We start from the raw sequence: 10,802 nt of genomic DNA on the forward strand, positions 1-10,802 counted from the left end.
GAGAACTATGTTACAAATTCTAAGGGAAAAGAAATTGTATGCAAAACTCTCCAAATGTGAATTTTGACTGGACAATGTGACCTTTCTAGGACATGTGATTAACGAAGATGGCATATTAGTGGACCCGCAAAAAATTGACGCCATTGTGAATTGGCCAAGACCAACAAATGTGTCAAAAGTTAGAAGTTTTTCTGGGGCTTACTGGCTATTACAGAAAATTTGTGAAAGACTTCTCTAAACTTGCTATGCCTTGGACACAACTAACACAGAAAAATATGCCATTTGATTGGAATGACCGAAGAGAATCTGCTTTCCAAGAGTTAAAGACCAAATTAGTGACCGCCCCAATTCTGACTCTGCCTAATGGTACAGATGGATTCCAAATTTATAGTGATGCTTCATACAAAGGCTTGTGATGCATGCTAATGCAAAACGGAAAGATAATTGCCTATGCTTCTCGGTAGCTTCGCCCATATGAGAAACATTATCCAACCCATGACCTGGAATTCGCAGTTGTGGTTTTTGCTTTGAAAATATGGTGCCACTATTTGTATGGAGTGACTTGTGAAATGTATATTGACCACAAAAGCCTAAAATATTTCTTTACTCAGAAAGAACTGGACATAAGACAGAGAAGTTGGCTTGAGTTGATAAAAGATTATGATTTGCAGATTTTGTATCATTCGGGAAAGGCAAATACAGTTGCAGATGCTTTGAGTAGAAAATCTATTGAAAATTTGTCATGCTTGCTCACTGGTCAGAAAGAGTTGTTATGTGATCTGGAAAGAAATGAAATTAAAGTTGTTTTGCGTGAACAAGGTGGAGTCCTAGCTGCCATTTCTGCACAACCAGCTATTATAGAGGAAATTAAAGAAAAGCAATTAGAAGATGAACTTCTAAATAGGATTGTTGAAGAATTGACTCCAAACCAAGGCCAGGATTTGTGTATTAGAATAATGTGTTGAAATTTCAGAGTAGGCTTTGTGTACCAGATTGTTCAGAATTGAGAAAGTGTATTATGATTGAAGGTTATAACTCCAAATTTGCTATGCAGCCAGGGAATGCAAAAATGTACCATGACTTGAAACAAAATTTCTGGTGGCCTGGAATGAAGAAGTATATTGTTGATTTTGTAGCTAAGTGTTTACACTGCCAGTAAGTAAAAGTTGAACATTAACGACCCGTTGGATTACTTTAACCGCTTCCAATACCGGAATGGAAATGGGAACACATTACGATGGACATTATTGTTGGGCTACCTCATTTCTCTCGAGGTATGGATTTTATCTGGGTCATTGTTTATCGTCTAACTAAGTCTACTCACTTTTTGCCTGTGAAGACTTTTTATAGTGCAGACAAATTGGCTAACATGTATGTGAATGAGATTGTAAAATTGCACGGAGTACCAGTGTCTATTGTGTCTGACAGAGATCCTAAGTTTACTTCAAGATTTTGGCAAAGCCTACAGCAAGCTTTGGGAATTGAGTTAAGACTGAGCAACGCTTATCACCCACAGACAGATGGCCAATCTAAACAAACTATTCAAACTTTAGAAGATATGTTGAGAATGTGTGCCCTAGATTTCCAAGGAAATTGGGAGACTTATCTGCCTTTGGCTGAATTTATATATAACAACAGCTAGCACTCAAGCATTAAAATGGCTCCTTATGAAGCTTTGTATGGTCGAAAATGCCGATCTCTAATTAGTTAGGCTGAAGTAGGCAATAGACCATTGTTGGGACTGGAAATGGTGCAAGAGACAATTGAAAAAGTAAAACTGATTCAGCAATGTTTGAAAACTGCCCAAAGTCACCAAAAGAGTTATGCGAGTGTCTGGAGGAGAGACAGAGAATATGACGTAGGCGACCATGTATTCATCAAAATAACTCCTATGAAAGGCCAGGCACGAATTGGGGTTAAAGGCAAATTGGCACTGCGATATATTGGGCCATATGAAATCATTGAGAAAATAAATCCGGTGACATATCAAGTGGCCTTACCTCCAGTTATGGAGAACATGAATAATGTTTTTCATGTTTCGATACTTTGGGAATATTTACGAGATCCACTCCATGTGATTGATCTGACACATGTACTTCTAAATGATGACTACACGTATGAAGAACAGCCAATCCAAATTGTCAATCGAAGAATCAAAAGATTCAGGAACAAGGAGATTCCATTGGTAACAGTTGATTGGCAAAATCATGGAGGAACTTATGCAACATGGGAAATCGAAGATGATATGATGAAGAGATACCCTGATTTGTTTCCTCTAGAGCCTGCATTTTTCCGAAATAAAGGTAATTCGAGTTTGGAGGATCAAACTCTTTAAAAAGAGAAAACTGTAATAACCCCGATCTGTGATTAGCCCACGATCCTTGATTAAGATTGTTTAATACGTAATTAAGATGAAATTCTACGTTAATTGCATGTGTTATATGTTATTTGAATTTATATATGTCTGTTGTAGAAAGATCTATCTGTGTTTCTGTTTCATTATGCGAATTGAAGGCCTTATCGGCATCTGATCACGAAATCGACTCGGTATAGGTATCATTTGGAATTTTTAGAATTTTATTGCAGGTTTAATTAAAATTTGATTCAGAACGAATTAATTAGAATAAAATAATACCAATGGATTAGCATTAATTCAACTTAATTAACTAATGCTAATTTAGCTTATATAAGGCTAATTTGATGTTAGACTATTCCATTACATCCTCATTTCATCATCTTTGAGACTAAAATTGAGAGAGAGAGAGAGAGAGACAAACAGACATTAAGATCAAGCAAAGAAATTGCAGAGAATTAGAGGATTCAACTTGGAAACTCAAAGAATTAACAATTTAGAACACAATTAAACACCTAAGGTAAGAATTCAAGATTTTAAGTTTGTAATTAAGTTGGTTAATGCATGAATTCAAGAGTGTTAAGCTAGGAAATGCAAAAATCAAGCTAAGAGGTAAGAAACAAGATCATAACACACATGCATGCATAATTCATGAATTTTTGAGCTTTGACTTCAACAATTCTTACATGCAAGAGCTTATTTTTGTTCTATTCTGGGAGCTCATGGTGGTTTTGCACTTAAACACTTCGTCTATTCATGTTTTGGAAGCTTTGTATCCAAGTCATTACATGCATGTTATGTTTTCAAAAGTTTAAGATTTACTTTGGAAGAATTCACTTGATTTTGGGCTTAATTTGGCAAAATGACTTTCAAAACATGAAGTTCTATGAGTTTACAAGTGTTTTCTCAAGTTTTGGCCCAAAAAGATGTGTTTTATTGCTTTGGAATTGAGTGTTGTACTTGGGAAGAATATGGAAATTCCAGAATTTGCACTCTCTGCTCGAGCGTTGGAGTTTGCGCTCGAGTGAAGAATGCGAGCTCCCAGTACTTTTGTAGAGGTTGAGGGTTACCTTGAGCTGCAGAACCTGCACTCGAGAAACCACCCTTATTTTTTGATCCTCCGCTCAAGCGTGGGAAGTTGCGCTTGAGCATGAAATTCTTGCTCCCAAAAGTTTTACAGAATTTTGCAAACCGCTCAAGCGACCAAAGTTACGCTCGAACAGAGACCCTATTTACTCAGTCTTTGGCTCAAGCGTCCTTCGAGCATAAAAATCATGCAACCAGTACTTTTGCAGACTTTGCGGACCGCTCAAGCGACTAATGTTGCGCTCGAGCTGACTGCCCTGTATTTGAAAATTTGACTAAGTGTTTTAAGTTACATTCTGGCATCCTCATTGCATCCTAGGCATTCCTAAACCTTAATTAAGACATAGTAATAATGATAAAGATTAGGAACGCGCCAAGTTAGAACATGAATGAGTTATGTGTTTTTCCGAGCATGTGTTTTAATATAAATTTGTTATGTGTTTGTGTAGGTCACCCGCCATAGACTGTTTGATCCGACTGTTCTGACTCCTATGTTATCGGAGCTATCTGTGAGTAACAACTCTGTAAAGTTATATTTGATTATAAGTATTTTCTGGTTGAAGTGATATGATATGTTTTTTGAAATGTTATTTTATGAATCATGAATGAATGTCCATTTTTTTGAAATATATTTGTGGCATCCTTAGTTCACATGGCCCTTGCTCGGGGGAAACAATACCGTAGTCTATGTTATACGGCCCTCGCTTGGGGGAAACAATACTGTGGTCTATGTTATATGGCCCTCGCCCGAGGGTACAATACTGTGGTCTACGCTATATGGCCCTCACCTGGGGAAAACAATATCATGGCTACTTGTGCACAAGATATAGACCTTTGGGGTTGTCAGTACCAACTATGCATATGGGTCCCGAGGCCAATTTGATGTGATAGCTAATGGATGTACCACATATAATTGCTTATGACTTCTGATAAGTTCATGAATCTGAATCTGCTTCTGATATGAATTATGAGTTCTGAAATCGTTTGGACATCATTCATGAAACCTTTACTCTGTTGTTATTCACTGGGCTCCAGCTCACTGTATTATTTATGTATGTAGGTGATCAGGTGCGTGATCAGGCCTAAGTTGCTGCTTGGATTCTATTGTGTCGGCCAATCTACATGCCTCCCGAGGAGGTTCCCATTTTAAAATGGTCATGTTCTGTTAACAAGTTTTAAGTTTTGTTTTCTTCTATTTAACTGAACAAGTTTTTGTAAGTTGTATTTATGTGGGTTTTGGGTGACGTAAGACTAATATAAAAATGACATCACTAATATGTATATAAAGTTTTAAATTTTCTGTCCCATGTATGTCTACACAGCTCTATGGACACTGTATGTTTATATTTGTTTCCGCTAGCTCTTTTATTTTGTTTATCATGGTCAGAGGCCTTTGGTAATCCTAGGATTACTGGCCAGTTACGACGCTAAATCTATCGGGGTAGGTTTAGGTCATGATAGGAGTAGTATTTTTGTAACTAATTGTTACTCATTATGATCACAGTATGATTGCATTCCCTTATTTTGATTTAATCATCAACTACAAAGGCAAAGTGAGCAGAGTATATGATGTGGACTCAATATGTATTGCTACATTGATGCCTTGAAGGATATGACTGTAATAATCCTCTCTCACATTGCTTGTAGTGAAGCAATAGCTATCACATTGCATTATGATATGTCTGGTACTGAGAATAAGAGATTAATAGAAAATGATCTTAATGTGTTGGATATGTTTTATGTGCAAGGTAGGAGTAAAACAATTAATGTATGTGTAGATATTGCATATTTTATTGGAATGGAAGATGGTGGAGGTAGAAATGATGTTAGAGATAACAATAGTGGAGATGGAAATAGTGAAGTTCATGGAGTACATACTGTAAAGGTAGATGAAGAGTACCATGAGGACAATGTGTATGGGTTTAGTGAAGAGAATATGGATTGGAATGCAACTGTTGATAATGAACATAAACCAAATGGCACTGTGAGTCTGAGTAATGTGGATAATGATGAGTGTAATGGAGATGATGTACTTCGTGATTACCAATCTGGTGATGATGAAGTAAGATATTCTAGTAGTGATGATGAATTTGATTGTGAAGTACACTGGATGGATAATGAAGAGATGAGGTCTGACGCCCCCAAAATCGGGAACATCAGATAATCTATTAACAATCAAATATAGGGTTTATCTAATGTTACAACAATAGGAAACGCCACTAATGAATCCTTTGGCTAATAACCAAACAAGATCCAAAAAAGGTAGGATGAGTCAAAATAGCCTACCTTCTAAGTCTAACCACCTTAGATAGCAAAACTACATTTTTGATAGATCTTGACAAGGTATTAACACAAGGCTTACATGAGTTGATGGAGTATAAGGGTAGGTTACAAATGTTATATATAGAAATTACAAAATCATGTCTTCAAATACAATAAGCAATTAATCACTTACAATCTCATAATCGTGTTTACAAAACTAGTTCCTAACTCTCATAGGATAACCATACATCTTCAAATACTTCCGTTTTGCCTTCAATCGGTCTAATAGTGCTCAATACCTAGCATCAAACGCTGTGAGCTTTGAATGCCCAGTAAACGCACACACACCGCGTCCCTTTTTCCCAATTCAATACACCAATGTATTTATAACAAGCAAGTAGTGAAGCATGATATTCAAGTCAATAACAGCAATTTCAATAATAGAAGAAAGGAACATGACATTCAAATAGATAACAAAGGCTACAATGTTAGTGCTTAGTATTCTAGAAATCCCTCAAAGAGATTTCATCCTCCCAACCATAAGAATTGGACTCGGATTATTCGGTATGCCCCATCTTTTGTTGCTTTGCAGACCTTACCTCGAATGCCTACCAATGGCTATATACCACGTAGCGCCAACTAGGGCTGTGCAAAATACCGCCTAATCCGCCAAAACCGCACCGATCCACATCAATCCGCACCGCTCTAACCGCTAACCGCGGTTTAAATTTTAAAATTTATAATCCGCCAACCGAACCGCTCCGCTATAGTTAATACATATATATTTTTTAACCTCCAATAAAATTTCAATGTAAAAAGGAGTATGAGAGAGATTTAAAATATAAATTTATTACAAATTAATAGTTATATATATGAAACATATTATGTAAAATTACTTTGTGTTATATATCTAAAATATATTATACAAATTAGTGTTATATATTATGCAAATGTATGATAATTGGTTAGAATATTCTTCAATCCGTCAATCCACCAAAAACCGCCCAAACCGCAATTTGTCAATCCGCCAATCCGCTAACTCGCCATTCAGTTTGTAATTTTACTCTCAAACCGCCCAAACCGCACCGCGCACACCCCTAGCGCCAACCGAGGACCTCAAAAGAGACAGTAAAATAAGGGCCTTGCTGTAGACACCCCATTTTTTACCATCCTCAAGACTTGGACGTCATCGTTTAAACTCTCGATGATCATCCATGCTTGTGTTCGTTCTAAGTTCCCGAAGGTCTTGGTTGCGCGCCTTGCCTTAGGACCTCTCAACTTGTCTGTTTTGTGCTTGGTTGTGGACCAAGGACTTGTGGTTTTGCTTCTGAGGGAAGAGGGTGGCTTGTTGGCCATCCCTGCAACCCATCGGCCAAACCTTGTGCTTGTCGGCCTTGTTTTCTTGTCATCGGCCATTGGTGGTGGCCGATCAGCACTTTTTTTGGCCGATCGGCACTCTTTTTGGACAATTGGCCATATCTTTTGGCCGAGGCCCCTTTTTCTGCTTTTGCAGATATTTTTCTTCCAGTTGGTGCCAGCTGTTAGTCACTTGGTGTATCCTCTATACACGTGTATGGATGGATTTGGACCAAGTTCTAGCTTGCTAAACAAGCTTGGAACTTGTTTTTCTATAAGGAGGGAGGCCCCTCTCCCTTTCCAGAGGTTTTGAAATCTGATATACAAAACATATATCTCTCTATATTTCTTCCTTTCTCTCTATATTTCTGTGAGTTTGTGCCTTAAAGTGTGTTTTGTCTTCACTTTTGCACTACAACACCTAGCAATACACCACCATCTTTGAGCTGAGATTCTTGGGAGTGCTATTTGAACTCTGAAAATTGGTTTTTGCCTCAGAAACTGCTTGTTTCAAAGTTGTGCTTCAAGGGTGAGTGTATTCCCCTTTTAAGCCTTTGTTTGTATAACATATTGGCCATCCTTGCATATTGTTTTAGGCCTTGCTTTTAACTGAAAAAAGTCTTGTTTTGGAGTGCTTAACATCTTTTTTTGAGGCCTCTTTGGAGTTGGGAGTGGTCTACCCCCCTTTAGAGCCTTGTTTGGCTTTGTTTTGTATCATCTCTTTAGGCCTTTGTTTTCACCTTTATTTGACCTTTCTACCACTGAATTCTAGAGGAATTTCAGTGGTGGAAAGTGTGTTTTGAAGCCTTAAATAGAAGGGGGTTGTCCCCCCTCCTCTTCTCTTGAATGCTTGTGTTGATGGCTCACCAAGTTGGCATGTTTTTCTACCTCTTTGTGGCTCCATTTCAGCATGTATTAGGCCTTGTCTTGGTTTGATCATATCATGCATGCTCCTTGCACTTGTAGTGCAAATCCATTCACTAGCCTAACATGCATCATGTGTTTAGACCATCATTCTAGCATGTTTTGGCTTAACTCCAAGAAGCTTTTGTCCATGTTTTAGCATGCTTGAGCTCTGATTTGTGTTGTTTTGGTCATGCATGCATTGCTTTGTATAGTCATGGTTCAATCTTGCTCACTAGCTTTGTGTATTGAGTCCATTAGTATGCATTACTTGGACTATTTTCATGATTTGGCATCATTTGAAATGTGATTTCAGTACATGTAATGTTTCCATACACTTGCATTTGTCACTCTTTCCATGCTTTGGAAGGTTGGTTCTTTATGCCTTGAGAATGAGCCATTGCGTATGCCATTTTACCTAAGTTTGTAAGTTGTCATATCAGTGTGTATTTGGTCTTATTTTGCCATGATGTAACTCTGATTTTTGTTGTTGAAGTCGCCTCGTGCTTGGTTTTGATAAGTGTAGTGTAATACTCCTTATTAGCCTTGTAAGTTCATGCTTCATGCTCACCATGCTAGTTTATTTTGACTTCCTTCCATGAATGTTTTAGACTCATTTTGGCATGTTCTAGGACTGTTTTGGGTTGTCTTGGCCATATGATGCGTGTTTTGTATGGCTATAGTGCAAGTACCTATGCTAGCTTCAAGCTTTGAGCCTTCTAGCATGCCATGCTTATGTTGTTAGGATGATTTGGCCTCATTTAACATGACATTTTAGAGCATATAGGACTGCCATGTTCCCACTTCTTTCACCCTTTGAATGCCTCTAAGGGTTGTGCACGGTTGCCTAGCTTATGGACCAATATGTGTGCATGCATGTCTTGCCTTTTTGGTGCCTTAGTTTTGGTGTTATGGCCACTGTTTTGGGCATGGATGAGGTCTGGCTATATCCGGTTTAAGTCCATCTTGCATGCTTGTGGCATTGCATGTTGTTGCATGTTTGTTGCATTGCATTCTGTGTGCATGCATTGCATTGCATTGTGTTTGGATAGGTTGTCAATCCAAACACGGGGAACGAGGGGCGTTTCATACTTGAAGTGATGAAACGCGCCTCATTCCTTCGGTCACCGACACCTTTGATCATGCATGATGAGTTGGAGGTTCATTGAGTCTTATGTGTTTATTTGTGTGCATTCATTTGTCATTGATTTGTGTAACTCGGTCTCTTTGGCCATTATGCATTGAGATGCGTGATTGATGGCTCGAGAGTCGAGCACTACACTCCTTTGAGCTTTAAACATGATAAGGAGTGTGGTTGCACACACATTTTCTTGCAAATACATTGCCCTGCCTCTGTTAGTGCTCTGTTACAGCAAAAGGGGGAATTTGCAGGAAACAGTGGCCGATCGACCAATTTGTCTGCCAATCGGCTATCATATTTGGCCGTTGGCCATTAATTCTGGCCAATGACCATTATTTTTGGCTGATGGCCTTTCCTTTTGGCTGACCACCTTTCAGCATGTCCATGAGGTGGATCAGAATCATCTTGGAAGTTGGCACAGTTTTCAGAAGTCCAAAACAGTGCAAGCAGGGGCAACATGAGGCACGGCGGTGGATTTCCGGGAGGACGTGACCGAGCATGCATCATTCGTCATTCCCAGGCAGAGCTGTGGCAGCCTACTTCAGTTTCTTACTTAGTTGGTTTTGTAAATTAATTAATTTGTTTAATTAGTTAAGAGTTTTGTAATAATTAATTAGCTAGAATAGTTAGTTAATTAGATGATTTGTATTATTTATTCGGACCCTCCGTCGAGAGGGCACAACTGTTGTAATAAGCGTGCATGTCTTCCAACCCCCATTTCTTTCTCCCTTTTACTTATCAGCTTTCGATGGTTAGTTTAGGGTCATTTTCAATTAGCATACCTTATGCTTGCATGCGTGCATCCATTCATCTGTCTTGAATGCACCGGGCTCGGCGCATTATACAAACTGTATTGTATTTCAATACCTATTTGAATACATGTATCAAGTGTTGTAAATCATATGCCATCTTAGATAGCCGAGCCTACTTAGTTTCATTTTTGCATGTGTTGCATTAGCCATTGTTAACATAGCTATGATCATGTATTGGTTACTAACTAGCTTCTGTTTTGGCTCGGAGTACTCAGTGAGTGTTTACGCTTTAGCATCTTGCATGTGTGTAAATGTTACCATGATAGCATGCTTGTCATGAGGCTAACTCCTCAAGTGATTAACTGCTTGAATGCCTATGGGTGAAAGCTTGATTGCCTGGATTGGAACAACTTGATGATTATGAGTTTTAAGCCCACTTGAAGTGACAAAATCATGTTTTTCTAAGCCCACTTGAGGGTGGCAAATCCGCGTCTTAGCCTACTTGCGAGTAGCACTTTCAAACCACTTTCAAAAATAAACATGAGTTATTTTGTTCCAATCCGCGTGATTGAGACTATACTTGTATGCTGTGCGCATCACATAGTAAGCTAGCTAATAAACTGGGATAAGAACGCATGTGTTTTCAAAAATAACATACCATGTTAGTAGAGGCCGATCTTTTGATCGGACGAGTGGGGGTGCTTATTGCATGACCTTCCCCTCTTCTACCCAAGTTCCCGAACCGAGGCACCTTTGGTGATGACGGACACGTGGCCTTCGGCACGAGTCAGGGTTTCCTAAATTTTTCAAATATAAAACATTTAGGTGGCGACTCTGTAACTGGCAAAGCAGTCCATGTTTGACACTTATTCATTAAAAATTAGTTTTCCAAAACAATTTGCCGGATTTGAACTCTTTGGTGATTTATCAGTCTTGCATTGCAATTTGC

At 38.5% G+C, this 10,802-nt stretch overlaps 1 protein-coding gene across 1 annotated transcript; it reads left to right on the top strand.

Moving 5' to 3' along the window:
- Positions 1-569: 569 nt before the first annotated feature.
- Positions 570-1,642, top strand: LOC145813193 (uncharacterized). The gene is made up of 2 exons (XM_082908467.1): positions 570-945; positions 1,356-1,642. Exons 1-2 carry the CDS (start codon positions 570-572, stop codon positions 1,640-1,642), a joined length of 663 nt encoding a protein of 220 aa, XP_082764593.1.
- Positions 1,643-10,802: the final 9,160 nt, after the last annotated feature.

This window comes from Camellia sinensis, chromosome 15 (assembly GCF_055761805.1).
Source record: "Camellia sinensis isolate YWXY chromosome 15, ASM5576180v1, whole genome shotgun sequence".
In the NCBI taxonomy this organism is placed as follows: Eukaryota; Viridiplantae; Streptophyta; class Magnoliopsida; order Ericales; family Theaceae; genus Camellia; species Camellia sinensis.